At 45.9% G+C, this 18,114-nt stretch overlaps 1 protein-coding gene across 2 annotated transcripts in view; it reads left to right on the top strand.

Annotated features, from left to right (window-relative positions):
- The window catches only part of LOC147722779 (beta-Ala-His dipeptidase-like), a 423,764-nt gene that overhangs the window by 267,060 nt on the left and 138,590 nt on the right, over positions 1 to 18,114 (top strand). For both annotated transcript variants that reach the window (XM_086965242.1, XM_086965243.1), the window contains exon 6: positions 3,544 to 3,738. In XM_086965242.1, the coding sequence (XP_086821368.1) occupies positions 3,544 to 3,738 (195 nt within the window). The remainder of the gene's footprint in view (positions 1 to 3,543; positions 3,739 to 18,114) is intronic.

The following is an 18,114-nucleotide window of genomic DNA, read 5'->3' as shown; positions in this document are numbered from 1 at the left end:
TGTTGCCTTTATTGATTTGGACCCTCATTTCTTTGTAAACCTAAAGATGGCAATAATGCTTTTTTCCAGTTGGAGTATTTTGCCCGCTACGGTATTGGTCCATGCATTCTTTCTGTTGAATAAAATCTCTCGGTAGGAAAAGGTGTCTACTACCTCCACCCTGTCCCCCTTTATATAAACATTTGGGGGTTTCTTCAATCTAGTTCCCACCTCTAATACGAATGATTTCAGTTAATTTACCCGAAGATCTAAATCTTTCACAAATTTCTTGTACTCTACTATGAGTTTCTACAGTGCTAATCCTGTGCAGCATGTTCACACTGCATCATCTGCATAGAGGAGTATCAGGATAAGGGCCGAATTCACTAAAGGCACACATTTTGTAGACCCAGGTAGGGCTGCTTTCACACTGTTAGTATAAATTGAAAACAGGAAGGGTGCAAGCACGCACTCCTGTCCGACCCAGCGGTGAATAGAGAACTGGTTTGTGCATTCCCTGTTCCTTTCATACCGTACACAGGCCATCATTTGTGAGTACATCTGTGGTATAAACTTTATTATAGTATATATATTATGTCATCTATTCCCATGCCTTCCATTACTGACCATTACTTGGAGTGCGAGGCACAGTTGAAGGAGACTGATAGGTCCATAAATGCCATGTAAACTTGACCCTTCTTAGATGCCATGTATTTTGAAAGAATCAGACTCAAATTGAGACATTGCTCTAGTGTCCCTTTCTTAAAACTGTACTGTGAGGGTATTAGTATGTTCCTTGGCCTGGTCCAGCCCTCCAATCTATTCAGTAGTAGACAACCCATTAGCTTTGCTGCACCGTCCAATAAGGAGATTGATCTGTAGTTTTGTGGCAGGGCCTTGTTCCCTTTTTCATAGATAAGAATTATTAGTGACTTTTTCCATCATAGTGGTGGGCCCATTTTTGCTATGACGTTCAGAACATAAGTCAATTCTGGAGCCCAGAGATCATGATTATCTAAGAAAAAGTCTATGGGAACTGTATCCGGTCCTGGGGCTTTGGTGGTGCTACAGTGCTCCAACTCTTATCTCACCTCCGCCAAATCAAAAACCATATTACCACTTTGGTCAATCTGAGGGTTACCAGGTAGTGGCACTGTGCCCTCGTCTAACACTCAAACAATTCTGACAAAATGGGCGACCCAGGCCAGCAAACAATTTCATTATAAGTATTGATATAGATATTAATTTACTACAGCATGAAAAAAAAATAAGAACAAGAGTCAAAAAATGAGAAATATAAATACATGTTCACATTTAACCCCTTAACTGCTTCCCCCAACCACAGTGCTGAGCCTTTTTTGGCCATTTGGGGAAGTTCATACTTAGGCCTCCATAACTTTTGGTCCACATAAGGTATCCACGTCAAATGTGTTTTCCTTTTTTCCAACATCCTGGTGATTTTAAAGTTACCCAGGCTTTGTGGATTCCCCTGGATGGGGCCGAGAAAATATACCAAATATAGCTAAATATTTAGTAAAAAACAAAAAATTAGGAACAAAGGCCCACATGCATCATTGTGTCATTTTGCATTTCTTAATTTGCGAAAAATAAGGAATCGCAAATTAAGAAGTGCAAAATGCTATGCATCATTTTTTTCGGTATTTCTTTGTGATTCGGTAAAAATCGCAATTTTTACCGAATCCCAAAGAAATACCGAATTCTTAAGTTAATTTTCGCAATTCCCATTGATTCCTATGGGCCAAAAGGCCCATAGGAGTCAATGCAAATTGCGAGTGGCACTTCGAAAATTTCATGGGTGCAGGGGGGGGTCCAAAGGACCCCCCCATGCACCCCTGAAATGTATTTTTCGCATCATGTTACACACACACTTGTCCTAAGGACATGTGTGTCCGTAACATGAATGTTGAAAAAAAAGCATTTTCAACATTTTAAACACTTTTTCCAAATTTACCGAGTGGTTCAACCACTCGGTAAATTTGGCACCCTATTTGCGAATTTTCACTTTTTAAAATAATGATGCATTGCTTTTAAGAAATCGCACATCTGCGACTTCTTAAAAGCACCCGCAATTTTAGAATTCGCAAACATGTTACGAATTCCAAAATTGCTTCATGCATCCCAAAAAGCACTTTTGCATTCGCAAACGGCCGATTTTAAGGAATCGCACCGTTTGCGAATGAAAAAGTGCTTGATGCATGTGGGCCATTGTGCTCTTCATAAAAGTGTCTGTTTTTTCCCCATAAAAACTGCATCATAAATGGTTTGCTGTGCTAAAGTCACCATCTTCCCAGCTTTCAGGAACATACAGAGCTGAATCAAAAAACATAATTATTTACAAGAGTTTTGGCATTTTTTTTAAAGAGGTAGTCAATTTTTCCAATGTTTTGGGGATTTTAACTTACTTACAGTTTGTGGTGGAAACCAGTATGAAACCCATGGGTGATCCAGGAAAGCTATCATATATCTGAAAAGTGGGCTACATTTCGAACTCAGCAAGAGGTCATATGTGTAGATCCCTGAAGTGTTTTTAAAGTATTTCGTAATTAAATATAATTTATCTTTTTTTTTATATATATGTTTGACATTAAAATATATATATCATTAAATATACATATATCTATGTAATATGTATATATATATATATATATGTACATATATATAAATGATACACACACATTCATATTTAAAAAGTTGAACTAAATTACTATACTATATTTTAACATTATTGCTGATAGGGTTTTATTTTAAGTCCTTGTCTCCATTATTTTCTACAGGATGGTTTTGCATAATCAGTGTTTGGCCTTGTGAGTACATCTACTACTTTTTTGGGACCTTTTTGACTGTAGTAAATTTAGAAGGCCAGTTATTGAACAGCAATGTATTACTCATTTGTGGATGGATCTTTGTCCCTCCCATTAAACCCTCCCTACTCCTTCCAAAACCCCACCACTTTAGTAGTAAGTTTGCCCTTATTTCCAGCCACTCTCCCCCATCTCTAGCAAATTTACTACAATAATGTATGCACAAGTGTACCGATACCTACACAGTCTGGGGGAGATCTCCTCACATAAAAGATAGGAGAGGCAGAGACGGAGGCCTCCACTCATAGGTTTGTGAATAGCATTTTATAGCATATGAGTAGTACTGTTGTAGTGTCACCTGGATGTCGTTGAAAAGCCATTTTGTGACTCGGCTGTAGTATGTGCATGTGTGAGAATGTACATGTCTGCGTTTTTAAGTATCTAGTATATTCTATCCAGCTGAACTCAAAGTCACACAGGAATACCACACAACACATACATATAGCATTGAGTCATAATGTGCCAATTGTTTGTTAAAGTAACAATTTACAATGTGTAACTTGTAAAATATAATCAGATGATGATCTTATTTTGATTTATGTTCTTGACAATTCGGTAGTAGCCTCATTCTTGGTTTCCTTTAATTTTTCATTTGGTCACAAGTCATGTGGTTTCATTTAGTGAGTTAACAATGCTCATTACAAACACAATATTTATCTTTTTTTACACTTCTGTACATTAGGACATTCCAGTAAACCTAAAATTCTTAATCGAAGGCATGGAAGAAGTGGGATCAAAGGCTCTGGAAGACTTGATCAAGGTCCAGGAAGCGTTTTTCAGCAACATTGATTACATCGTGATTTCTGACAACGTTTGGCTCAGTCGGAAGCCTGCACTTACCTATGGAACAAGAGGAAGTTCATATTTCTTCTTAGAGGTACTGTATAGTACATTAAAAGCTTCATTGAAAACAATTAAAAGATGAGCTCTTGTGATAGACTAAAGCCTTTACATCAAATTAAATTCAGGCAAATGTTTTGTCAGATATTCTGTTGTATTGGTTTTCATACTGTATATAGTCTTGAAACGTCAGTGCAAAAATGAGACAGCTACTGTTACAGGTTTAACTGAAACACAAGCAAAATACCATTATATGTTTTTGACGTTACTGTTTTCATAATCCTTCCATTGGTAGAACGCAAAATTAATTAGCTAGTTTAAATGAGAGTCAACATTTTCTGAAGTTACAGCTGAGTGCGTCGTAATCAGCTCCTACTCTCAGTTATCGCCCTCCACCTTGAAGAAAATCAGATTGGCTAAGCATCAAGCAACATAGCAAACACAACAAGATGATGGCCCAAGTTTTGAAACTTTTCAACCACTCATCCCCAGTCAAGAGATCTGGGTTTAATCTATTGTTCTTTTGCTCATGATGCCACCCTAGTATGGACCCAACCAACTGTTCCAAGGATGCTTGTTTCTGGTCCAGGGAGAACCTGGCCTGGCAGTTCGTGCTGAACTGTTCCCATGGTGAGAAGGGTCAATCAAGACTAATTTACCTATGCCTGGGATTAAACTGGAAGGGCATGGTGTGCAAAATAATACAATGGATTTGGGGCCAGATCTCTGTAATGGGGCTAAATGCTTGACATTGTTCAGCATTCTGTCCATCAATTGTTCTTTTCGCATTTGTCCCCCCAAGTAGGACCAGTATTCCCATTAGTGTGTCCCGTGCTCACCATGCCAGTGAATTCAAGCTGGCCTGGCTGCTGAGGGGTGATATCGCAAAACTGGTCTAAGGATGCTTGTTACTGGTCCAGGGAGGACTTGGCCTGGGAGTTCGGGCAGAAATGTTTCCATGTGGAGCAGAGTCAGGCTGATTTGCATATAGTTGGGTTTAAACTGGGACGGCATGGTGGCAAAAAAACGATGGATTTAAGCCCAGATCTCTGTTCTGGAGGTGAATGTTTGACATTGTACAGCATTCCGTCCATCAATTGTACTTTTCGCATTTATCTCCCTAACTAGGACCAGTATTCCCAGATGTGTGTCCCGTGCTCACCATGCCAGTGGATTCAAGCTGGCCTGGCTGATGAGGGGTGATACCAGGGAAGCAGTCCCAGGATGCTTGTTTCTGGGCCAGGGAGGACCTGGCCTGGCAGAGCGGGCTGAACTGTTTGCATTGAGAACAGGGTCAAGACTGATTTGGTTATGACTGTTTAAACTGGAATAGCATGGTGGGCAAAAACGATGGATTTAGGCCCGGATCTCTTTACGGGGGGTGAATGTTTGACTTTGTTCAGCATTCCTTCCATCAGGAAGTAACGGGCAACCAATTCAAAAGGTGCAAACCCATCTTCATTTCGATGTTATACCAAATAAAGTACCATCTTTAGGTACATTTAAAGTATATTATGTCACCCATGTGTTAAGCGCCTTTTTAAAGCACTGACTGGAGAATTTCTCTGTGATATTTATAATGTCTTTATAATGTACTCTTAAGGGAGTCCGCTATGCATGTATATTTGGTAATCATGTACTGCTAGAGATTGTTTAAATCCAACATAACTTGTTTTACTAATAATTTTCCAAGTATAGTTTAAGCTTCTCATCGCTTCAACGATAAAAATGAATTTCATATCTGGAAATTAGAACTAGCCATGTGGTATTATAATAATAATAATAATAATAATAATAATAATAATAATAATAATAATAATAATAATAATAATAATACAGCCTTTTATAAAGCGCGATCAGTTACCTCAACCGGAGGTGTCCCGGCGCTAGGTGGGCAACGAAAAGCAACGTGGTGGGACAGGGCCCGATGACTCAGCCTATATGGGAGAAGAGCCAAGTCTTCAATAACTTCCTAAAACCAGTTTCCGAAGGTGCCAATTGTATAGCCGGTGGCAGAGTGTTCCACAGCTTAGCAGTGTTGGCCGAGAAGGTCCTGCCACCCAAACGCGCCCTTCTGACTCGAGGGGCGAGTAGTTGAAGCATAGAGTTGGAGCGTAGGAATCTCGCCTGTGCATATCTGGGGAGTCGAGCTCTTAAATAGTTAGGGCAGGTTCCATGCAAGGCTCTAAAGGCCAAAGTCAGAGCCTTTAATTTGATCCTGCTTGTTACGGGTAGCCAGTGCAGCCTACGCAAATGCAGAGAGACATGCTGATTGAACAGGATATGCTTTATCAGCCTCGCAGCCGCATTTTGTACGGTTTACAGTCGTTGGATCAGGTATTTAGGTAGGCCCAGGTAGAGGCCATTGGCATAATCCAGCCTTGAGGTGACCAAGGCATGGATTACCGTTTTTCGGCATCCTTCAGGTAGCAGCAGGAGAATTTTTCGCAAATTCCTCAGTTTGCTTACGCACCCTCCGACGACCTGCTGGATGTGGGGTGAAAAGGATAGGCTATCGTCCCACTTCACCCCCAGGTTTTTTGCCTTCAAGCTGGGGAGAGGCGCTGGGCCCATCTCAGCTGGCCACCAGAGCCCCGCAGCGGGGCGAGAACCTTTCCCGAAGAAAATCACCTCGGTTTTACCCGCATTCAATTTCAATTTGTTTGTGTTCATCCAATTTGCTACATCGCGGAGACACCCCTTGAAGTTTGCGAATGATGCCTCCGACTCCTCAGAGTACGGGAAAACAAGTTGGGTGTCATCGGCATATGAGATTGCCGTGACTCCCCAGTTGGCAATCAGAGTAAAGAGTGGGGCTAAGTAAATATTAAAAAGCAGCGGGCTCAGTGCCGAACCCTGTGGGACCCCGCAGCCCAGCCATCTAGGTTTAAAAGAGTAGGCGCCAAGCGCCACCTTCTGTGATCTGTCAAACAGATACGAGTGCAGCCACCCGAGCACCTGGTCCTGTAGTCCTATCTCCGCCAGTCGATGTAAGAGTCTGCCGTGGTCGACCGTATCGAAGGCGGCCGATAGATCCAGGAGCACCAACATAGCAGAGGCCCCTGAATCCAACGACCACCTAACTGACTCAGCTACCTCGATCAGAGCGGTCTCAGTGCTGAAGCCAGGCCTAAAGCCCGATTGAGTTTCATGCAAAATTTTGTTGTCCTCCGTGAACCTATTCAGTTGACGTTGGATCAATTTCTCCAACATTTTGCCTGGTGCCGCCAATAGCGAGATTGGTCGTAGGTTTCTGAGATCCTTCGGGTCCCCATTCGGTTTCTTTTTTAGAGGTAGAAGCATGGCATGTTTACAGCAATCAGGAAACACCCCCGTGGAGATCGACATGTTCCATATATGCCGGAGAGTGGGCGCAATTGAATCCGCCATCAGACTCCAGAGCTTTGGTGGGCAAGGGTCATCTGGCAACCCTGATTTGCAACTCTTTATTTCCTGCAGGGCCTCAGACAGCGAAATTGGCTGGAATTGGCTTAGGGACACAGGAGGAACACTGACCTCAGCCGTATCCGCCTTCACCGTGGGCCTAGGCAGGGAGAAGGTACTGTACACTTTCTTGATTTTATCATCAAAAAATTCTGAAATGTTATCACAGAGTGTCACAGAAGGGACAACCTCTGTCCCAATGCATCTGGGTTTGAAGAAAGACTGCACTATTTTAAAGACTTCTTTACTAGAATGTTCTGCTTGTTGGATGGAGGTAGCGATAAAAAGTTTTTTTGCCTTTTTTATTGATTTTTGAAGCTTGCGGATGGCTGCCCTGTAGCGGGCCCTTGGCAATTCGCAGTAATTCGCCCTCCACAACCGCTCCAGCCTCTTGCAGGCTGACTTTTCTGCCCTCAGCTCCATTGAAAACCAATGGGCCGAGGGGGATTCCCTCCGTGACAATACTCGTTTAACTGGAGCAATAGACTCCACCATATCGCCAATCCATTGATTCAGCGCCTTAGCATCAGTGTTTGTGTTAGAAGTTAGAACCGGAGGATTCAGTGCCAGGGCTGGACCAATGTTTTCCGGTAGCAAGTTTTTCCACTGTCTCTGCAGGACGGAGCGTCTTCCAGCCTCCAGTCCCTCACCCCGTAATGTGACGGCGAAAGGGATTAGAGCGTGATCCGACCACAACAACGGCTGCGGTGCCTTCACTGACATGTCCCTGATGTTGGAAAATATCATGTCAACCGTGTGACCCGCTGTATGCGTGGGCCCAGAGATGGACAATGTCAGGTTGGCGGCACTCAGAATAGAAATAAGCTGCTCCGCCAAGGGGCATTCAGCTCTATCCGCATGTACATTGAAATCCCCCACTACTAGGAAGTGTGGGTGGAGAAGAGAGCTTTGGACAATAATGTCCATAAGTGCAGTTGAACTGGCCTCTGTAAAATCCGGGGGACGGTAAATAACGAAACCAGCCAGTGACTGTTGAGGGTTAATTTGAAGAAAAAAAAGCAATCCTTCCACCCCAGTGATCGTAATCAGCAGAGAGGATGTGAGCGTGTACCGCTCTTTGAAGATAAGAGCCACCCCCCCACCCCTTCTGTCGCCATCCCGATTTGAAAAGCACATTTTAAAGCCTTGTGGCACAGCTAAGGCAATGGCGGTCATGTTATGATCGTTCAGCCAGGTTTCTGTCAGAAACAAAGCGTCCCACTCCGAGCTCTCCAGCAGCAGCCAGATGTCATCTGCATGCCTTGCCAGTGATCTACAATTCAGCAGGCCTGCTCTGAAGCTACAACTGAGAGGGCCTGCTAAGGCTTGGGGCTTGTGTGAGCCGAGAGACTTCCCACAGTGCAAGCATACCAGCGGTAGATTAGTATTAGCTAAATCAGCCCTATCTGCTTTGCAAGGCTGTTCTAGATTTAGCGCCAGCAGATCCTCCCTTGACCAGGAGATCCTCCTGTTGTCCCTCCCTATCCTGGCAGCGTTTCTGGCCCTGGCCGTGGTCCGGTCGCGGACGGGCGCAGACAGGCTTGCCTTTGGCGCGCTGATCGGCGTGCCCGCTGCGCGCGTCCACTGCGCGGTTGCGTGCTCATCTACCTTTATGGGAGGGACCCCGGAGGTGAGGCAATGAGGGGGAGGAGTCACGTCCCTTCGTTCAAGCGGCACAAACAGCCGTGACGGAATGGGGACCGACCGGGTAAGTGCCGGGGGGACAATGTGCAAAGTAGCAATGTGCAAAAATCTACCAATCAATTCACACACGCAATTTAAAAAAAACAGATTTGCTCCAAATGAGTCACATGTCTTTTTAAAAGTATTTTTGAAAGTGCGTAGGTTCTTAATTCAACCAAAGTATTGCCTGAATGAAAACAGAGCACCTCTCAACACCAGCGCCTAGCTCGCGCTGCTCACACCAATGCGGCCGATCACCCTGGCGCTTTTGTAGGCAATGAGGGGGAGGAGTCCGTCCCTCCGTTCAAGCAGCACAAACAGCCGTGACGGAACGGGGACCGACCGGGTAAGTGCCGGGGGGACAATGTGCAAAGTAGCAATGTGCAAAAATCTGCCAATCGATTCACACACACAATTTAAAAAAATAACAGATTTGCTCCAAATGAGTCACAGGTCTTTTTAAAAGTATTTTTAAAAGTGCGTAGGTTCTTAATTCAACCAAACTGTTGCCTGAATGAAAACAGAGCACCTCTCAACACCAGCTCCTAGCTCGCGCTCACATTTATTCTTTAACTTTATAATGACCCTTCTGATGACAGTGTCAAAACTATTTTCTAGTCACTTGCCACTCTTTTAGATTGTCTCAAACATAACTTTTCAGTCACAAACTAGTTATATTTGATGAGAACACATTGAATCTTGTCTATAAAGTATATAAAAGCACAACCTACAACACACATCAAACTTAGAATAGATAGAATGATGCACCACTTTTTCCCAGCAAACAAAATGTTGAATTTTTGCTTGTTTCATGCAAAATATTACAGTCCTGCAGTGGAAAACATGATCAATTCCCATGCATACAAGTACAACTTTAGGCCAAAAAAATACAATACCTGTGTTTAAAGTACTAGAAAACAATCTCTGCTGAATCCAATATACCTGTTTTTTAAATAAATTAAATTGCATCTTCCAAGACTGGTCAGTTTGTGTGTGTGGTTGTATGGAGCCGTGAGAGGGTGAATGTGAGAATGAAACAGTTGTTGACTGGGTAAGTTAATGAGTGCATGTTTGGATCAATGAGTGACTAAGTGCATTGATGGAAAAATGGGGGATTGAGTGTATAAATGGATAAGAAGCTGCATGAGTCAGTGCATGGGTAGATGGCTGGATGAATAGGTGAGTGAGTCAATGAATGGGTGAATGAATGGGTGAGTATGTCATTCATTGCATGGCTAATGGCTGGGGGGGGCAGCCTGCAACAATGGAATTAAAGATTATAGTGCTCTAGATCTAGCACCAAGTCAAGGCTAGGCTTTCCAAACCAAATTACAGGTGCCATGCCTAGCTCTTACTGTCTCAAAGACGATCTCAGCTCCAAGGTGTAGATCACTCACACCACTCAAATCCATCACTAAATCACTAGGGAGAGGAACCCTATATAAACTTGTCAAGAGGACCTTATCTTCTAAGCTTTCCTATTCACACAATGGCTGTCGCACACAGCAAGGCCGGTGAATGGAAACTCCAATTAACTTTTTTCTGACTTAAGGGGGTCATTATGATGGCGGACGGACCTGCTTCCGTCCGCCACCACAGAGGTGGAGGGACCGTCCGCAGGTGCAGCGGCGGTCCCTCCGTGCAAATTAGGATGTGACCGCCACCCTGGTGTTAGAAGGGGCGATCCCAGGGGAGGACAGACTTGGCACCTGACCACCCTGTGACCCACCTCTCCTAAGGAACACAGCCGAGCACTGGCGGGAGACCCTCAGGGGGAGGATCCCGAATCTAGAATTGTACACGCTGCGCTAGCACCACTTCACAAAGGGACACCACACCGTAGGATTAAGAGAACGTATTCTTTATATCTTCAAATAAAGATGGATCTTTATGATCCGCAGTGTCTTATACACAAGTGAGCAAGGGCTCAAAGAGTCTCGATAGGGGTAGGGTAGCGGGACAGTCTCAAAGTTCAAAGTATCCGGCGCACAGTTCTCAATCCTCGAACTGGGGGCTGGGGGATACGGGGCGATCTTGGGTCCAGTCGGACCAGAGTAGTCTCTGAGCCGCGATCGAATCATCAGGGCTCGAGGTAGGATATTGCAGTTCTTACGGTCTTGGGGAGCCTCAATCAGATCAGCAGGGCTCAGGGTTTCTCAAGGTTGCAGGGGAGCCGCGACAGCGTCAGCAGGGCTCGGTGGTCTCTTTGGTTGCGAGGGAGCCGCGACAGCGTCACCAGGGCTCAAATTGTTCTTCGGATTGCAGGAGAGCCGCGACGAGGTCAGCGGGGCTCGATAGTCTCTTCGATTGCAAAGGAGCCGCGACAGCGTCAGCAGGGCTCAGATAGTTCTTCAGGTTGCAGGAGAGCCGCGACAGCGTCAGCAGGGCTCGTGTAGTCCAGGATACAATTGACTTGATCGTCCCAGAGCCCCCCTTGATATAGGACTCCCTTCTTTTGATGTCCGGAGTCCTCGCAGGCGGAGGTCTTAGCACCTGGCGGCTGGTTGTTGGGGGTTCCGCCTCGGCGGCTCCTTTCATCCTTTCAAGTTGGGTCTGGAGGGATCCCAGACACTCAGCAGGCCTGGAGCCAGCCCTCAGGGAGGCCGGATGGATGATCGAAACTCATCTCTCGAGGGGAGGTGGAAGGTGTGATCTAGCTACTCCTCCCTCTCTCGCTCACAGGGAGCGCTCTACCCCCTGGCTGGGTATGGCGCCGACGGCCGAGGTCCTGCTGGGGCCGGGGTGGCCATCTTAGGAGCAAGGACATGGGCCTCGGCCTCGGTTACCAGGGAAAATGGGGGCGAGGACGGGGAGACCAGTGTCGGGAATGTAGGTCATGGCGGGAAGGGTCGGGTGGATCAGGGTCATGGGGAGCTGCATGGATCAGGGAGGACCACGTCACGGTCCAACACCTGGCTTGAAGCAGCACCCGCCGCAATGCTAAAAATACATGCAGTGCATTTGCATGCACAAAGCGGCAGGCACCGCGCGGTGCCTGCCGCTATGTGCATGCAAATGCAGGGGGGTACCATAGGTACCCCCCATGTGCACCCACTACCCCCTGACACCGTAGGGGGCCCGCAACGGGCCCCCAAACAGAAAAGACCACATGCTTTTCCACGGCGGAAAAGCCACCATGGAAAAGCATATTTCCCCATTCATTCTAATATGGCTGGCAGTGTCTGATAGACACCGCCACCATATTAGAGCTTTTCCGCCGCGGTAAGCTGCGGACGGTCTTCCCGACCCCCCTGCCATCCTAATCTGGCGGGGGTCTTTTCTCTCACCGCAGCGGTGAATCCGCATCCTCCGGGCCGGCGGTGGCTTCCACCGGACCGGAGGATGCGGATTCACCGCAATCCTAATCGGCCCCTAAGTACCCATTAGCTAAATTTTAAACCCTGGTAAAAATTCAAGTTATCTGTGTAGAAGTGAATAGTCAATCCATTTGGTGGCATATAACAACAGCAGCCCAGCCATAAGGGTGGAGGGGCCATCCTCCTTCTCATTTCCCAACATGAAGAGTGTCTGTCAGGCTGAGCAAAGGTGAGCCTTACAGACACTCTTTCTGTTTAGGTTAGGCAGCCAGGCGCTGTACTTTCATTAAATACGCAGGCACCCGGCTGCCTGAACGGGACTTTGAGGGGCTGAAAATGTACCGCCCTGTGGAACACACCTTCTCAGTCCAACAAAGTGCTTGGTGGTCCACCCCTCATGAGAAAGCGCTGGGCTCTGGGACTTAGACGCTTCAGTTTTAAGCCCTGAAGTAGTGCCCATTGCCAAGTATCTATCAATGAGGCTGTCAAGGAGTGGGGTGGGGTCAGCAGTCTCACTGACCTCATCCCACTCTGTGACGAGGTAGGGACTGCGGCCTTCTTTTATTAGCTGAAAGTCAGCCAATGAGATGAGGTAGCAGGCCCAGTCCGCAGGAACCGCCAAGGCTTTCCTTGTGCCACCAGAGATGACTGCTGCAGTCTGGGAAATGTAATTATTTTAATGCTTAGTGCAAGTGCGTGTGTAAGTATGATTGTATGTATATTAGTGAGTGCGTGCTGTGAATGGTTGTGGGTGTGCGTGTGCATGTCCTTGTGAATGGTGGATGAATGTGGGCATGTATTTGAATACATGGGTGTGAGTTAGTGCTTGAGTAAGTGAATGACTGTCTGTTTGTGTGTGTGTCTGTGGCCCAAACACCTCAGCCCCTTCTCGAATTACCGTCTGCTACTGGCGGGTAGGTTTTTGGACTTCTTTGGAACCATTGTGGACTGAATTCCAATTACCAAGGGAGAAGTGAATACTCTGTTACTTTGGTGACAAATAGGTGTTTGGACTTCTTATGAACTTTTAGGGGAAAATTTGCATTTTGTTTCAGTTGCCTTTTGGAACTCTTTATGAATGTCTACTGTAAACTATGTGTTTCATTTGTTGTTTTTTCTCACCACTAAACACGTCGTTGCTTTCCACACTGGACATGTGTTGCCCTAACTCCATACCCATGTGCTGCAACTGGTTCAAAAAGGAAACCAGAGGCCTCGTGTGTGTGACCGACAACAATTTACAGACGGGTTAAGTCCTGCCTTCCAACGTTTCTTCTAAACAGTGGAAAAGCTGACTGTGCTCATCACCTGATTCCATCACCTTAAAAAGGTGTCTCCAAACACAAAACATGAATTTACACATTCGGGCCCCGGGTCCACCAGCAAGTGGCTATGGAGCCAATGGAGGTGGCATTCCCACATATTAAGCTTTTGTATTTTCAAAAATATGTTGCGGTACTTTGTTGTCCAGGCACATTACACGTATAACTGACGAAATCCCAACAAATGTGTACCCTTGGATGATCTACTTTTGAAGCCTGCCAGGACTGCAAACATTTTACTCTCCCTATAACTTATATGGAGCATTACTAAACAGTGGATTGGGCAGAAAAATCCCTGCTTACCAAACAAAAAGATACCAGACTATCTTGACTCCAGTCAGTTATCCCAGAACAGTACAGAAAAGGCACAAAGAATTCTAAAGCCCTGTACACATAGTGGAATTTTGGTGAGCAAATGCAGATTTCGTAACACAGCATACCCTTTTGGAATCCAGGGTAGCTTATCAACCCCAATAAGAGCTTTCCACATACAGATCATCACTTCCCGCCAATTTTCCAAGATGTCCCACAGCAAATTATGTGTTCATCTCTTTAAAGTATGGAGTCTTAATTGTATTGAAATTAGCTAGACATTGTTTGTTCGAACAATGCTGAGGTTGCGTCTGCTCTTGTAAGAAGCTTTTCTCTGGTGATGTGAAGCACAGGTTTCTGGAAAGAGCTCATGATGCCATGACACCGAAGACCAGTATAAAAGAAACACATTAAAGAACAATGGTTCTTAATGGAATCAACAGTTATATAGCAAAAACCTTTATTTCATCATGGAATTAATCAAAATCAAACAATGACATAAGCAATGGCTAGTATTTTATGTGTTTTTATTCCTAGAGTGTTTAATACATTAGACCCATACTTAGTGCTCAAAGAACTCACTCACTGTGCGACAGTAAGAGGAACATATATGTTTGTCCCCCTAGGAACCATTGTGTTTAATGGGTCTATGGCGCCTGGTTCCTGGTGGTAAAAGGGGTGCTTCTGTTTTACATACTTAGTGTAACAGGAGCAGCTCAGCCAACCACTCAAGCAAGAACTGCCAGGCTCATTGACGTTACACTCTCTATTGTTGAGTGACTTGCTCACCATATCCACCTCATCCCATTCCTGATGCACTCTGAGCTGTGACGAGCTTCTCCCCTATTCCGGAAGTGCTGTATGACTCCCCTCCCCTTCCTACAACCGCTAAGGTGGAGGAGCAAAGCCCTACTGCTCTGCGACCAGTAGTTAAAGGAAAACTAAGATGATTATAAGTAACGTTATTATCATTCTCGTTTTCCGTTTCCTGGTGCAGGGCGGGCGGGCTGCTCTGCTTACAGAGCAGGGGCCTAGGGGAGGAGTGGTTTGCCCACTCAAAGTGTGCATGAATGTTTGGCTGCATCTCAGGCCAGCCAAACATTCAAGCGCACTTTGCATGTTCTCCACTCAAGCTTCATGACATGCCCAGACTCCCTTTCCCCATCTGAGCACCAAACCGCGGTGCTCAGACCAACCACAAAGCTGCATTGCAGCATTGTGATTGGTTTAGGGGAGCCTGGGAGCCCAGGTGCTTCCTACAGCTAAACTCCAGCAGGTAGAAGATAAGAAGAGGATGGAGGAGAGGCGGCAGCCGGCCGTAGCCAGGTAAGTGTTTTTTTTCTCATATTGATTCCGCACCCTCTCTGCCCCACCACCCCCGTCTGGTAGGAGCCGCTCCTGTCCTCAAACCTCCTGGTGTTGTCTGTCTTGTATAAGCATTTCTTGGGCTCTGTCATCTTTGGGCAGGGTTTCTTACATTTTTATCTTTCTACTTGAGTCTGGTGCAGGGCAAAGCGAGGCCCAACATGAAATACAGTGGTAAGAAGGGGCATATGCACTTCTCTGTCTGAGCACAGGAAGTCTATGCCAGAGGCTTTCCTGCCCTACGAACTTTCTTCAGCTCTGCTGTAAGATGTGAGAGTGAGAACCTTTGCTGAGCCCATGGTGGAGCGAGAGCCCAGGAGAATGAAAGAGAAAATAAATAAGCAGTAACCACCTACCCTATTGGCATCGCAGCAAGCAACATTATGTGACCTTTGACCCGGTGCCATTAACAAGAGTGAAATTTAAAAAACTAGAATAAACAGTAATAATAACAAAAAAATATTCAATGGGCATTTTTCTATTCAGTCAAAATTGTAAAATTACTGATGCCCCTGAAACTGTGAAAAACTTAGCAAACTTCAAGAGGCAGTTTTTTTATTAACATTTCATGCAACACAGCACAGCAACCAAAGTTGCTCTGTTAGCTTGAGCAACAGCACTACAGACCCTTGCACCATCAGACAACGGTGTGCGCGTTCTGTCAAGCTTACATTTTGTACTGGAAAGGAACCATTGTAGTATAAACACTATGCTTTAATACTTTTTCTACATTGTATGTGTGCTGTACAGTGCAGCACACATGCAAAGCTTGACACATGTGGAGAGTGTTTGCATGTGAATGCCCATGTACCAGCTATGGTATGCCTCTTTGATGCAAAGAAGCGCAAAGCAACACAGAGAGTCGTTTTGCCTTACGTTGGGCAACTTTCCAACACAAATTATGGTTTGTTTTGGAAAGTAAGCCCCACCACGACGCTTTGCACCAGGTTCGTTCTTCAAAAGTAAAGCAAACCTGGCGCAAAGTGCTAGTAAATCTGGGCCAAGTGCCAGCTGAAATGAAGGTTTTCCCAGCAGATTCTGTAATCTCTTTGGTGCCATTAACGACTTCATTGGAATTGAATTGCCAGTCATTGCGAGGGCCTTAGTGTCATTTTTAGAAGTGCATGTGGGCACCACTGCCATTTGTCTATTATAATTAGCTGTAATACAGCACTGTCCTTCATTTCAATTGAAACTTGATGTTTGCTCAATTTTTTGCAGCTTCAAGGGATTCTTTAATTTTACAACTTTGAATGGACAGAAAAATGCACACTCAATAGCATTATTTTCTTTTTTCGATAAAGTGCCAGTCATTAACAGATGTAAAATTAAACACTTGTAATCTTACATTTGCATTTTCGGAGTCAAGCCTTCCATGCATCCGCCTGCGACGTGCACATTGCTGCCTTCTGTGCTTCTGAACAGTGGGTTGTGACATGACCATGTAACATGACCACAGTCAATTCAAGTCATCACAGACAGATGGCATAACCCACGCACTGTGCCCACTCCAGAGTACATGCTACATTTCCCCACTGCATTCCTTAGAATAAACAAGCCAACATGCATTTGTGTTTGTAGTTGTCATTTGTTGGCCGCAGTTTTATTAGGAATACAGGGATATACTTTGTCATTATTTGCATGCCCTGGACATAAATCATCAATGTAGGTCTGTCATATTTGCGTCATAAATCATATGCATTGGTCATACGTAATCTCTGTCATAAATCATCTGTACATCACCAATTAGCAAATTGGACTGACAGTTCATTGCTTAGTTCAATTGGAAGCTTGTCTTGTTTCCTGTCCCTTTTGGGTCATCCCTTTGCACGGTTGGGTTTTCGCTCTCTTTGCGTGGGGGGGTAGCTTCTGTCCCCGGAGTTAGGCCACTACTCGCTACCTTGTTGGACTCTTTTGTGCCCTGCCATTCGGCGGGGGCTGGGCTGCGAGCGCCGTCTCCGTTTGCTACCCCCTTTTTGTAGGCCAAATCACCCAGCCGTGAGGCATCCCAAAGTGAGTGGTCCTACACACTGCCCTTAGGCCAACTCACCTAGCCGTGAGACATCCGAAGGTGAGTGGTCCTATTCCGGCACACCGCCCTTTGGTGTGCCTCCTTACCAACCATTATCCCCGTAGCTCTCCGCCCTTGCCTTGCCTGCTTCCCAGCACTGCGACATTGCTGTTCCTTAGGCGTGGGTGGGTGGGACAAAATTCTTGCTGTGCCGCTGCTGCTCCTCCGCTCCATGAAGATAGGGGCTGCCAGGGGGAGAGGCGGCTTATATCCCCCTGTGCCTTTCCCGCCTCATAGGCTGATTCCCCCATTGGGGGGTTTGTACCCCGCTTGCTTCCCCCATTGGCGGGGGATAGTCACCTTCCCTGTGGCTGTCGCGGGGGCGGGGCGCTGGAGCCTCTCCCGCCTTTGGGCGCCTCTTCGCGCCAAAGAACAGTTTTTCAGGGGCTCGGCGTTGGTTATGGCGCCGGCCCTCAAGCCCCCGTTGGGGGCGGCCTCTGCAATGACAGGCTCAACAAGCTTCCTTTTCCCCATACAGTGGTGATCCAATGGGAGCTCCGCAAACAGCTTGGTCAGTAAGATTGCGGGAGGGGGTGAGCTTCTGATTTTCCAACAATCACGCTGGCGTATCATGTTTGAATACATTATACGAGAAGCATGGCCTGAGGGGGGCTTAGGGACCAGTGGAAAGGAGGAGGAGGGCTGATTGATAGTGATGCTTAAAACTGAGCCTCGGATTGGCAAGGCGGGCAATCGGGTATCGCCGTAGGGCCTCTAGCTGAGGCCAGTTGGTCGGTCCATTTTTTGCTCTCCTAAGGACTCCACCCATGGTGCACTGCACGAAAGGCTGGTAGTCTTAACAAACATGACCCCATGCACATGAAGACAGGCTAGCGGGCTAATGTCAAAAGCTGAATGACAATGATCGGCTTCACTTTGACTGTCACAGCAGGAGGTGT

Source organism: Lissotriton vulgaris, chromosome 4_1 (assembly GCF_964263255.1).
Source record: "Lissotriton vulgaris chromosome 4_1, aLisVul1.2, whole genome shotgun sequence".
Lineage (NCBI taxonomy): Eukaryota > Metazoa > Chordata > Amphibia > Caudata > Salamandridae > Lissotriton > Lissotriton vulgaris.
The sequence above is the reverse complement of the archived record's forward strand: the minus strand, read 5'-3'. Positions and strand labels throughout refer to the sequence as shown.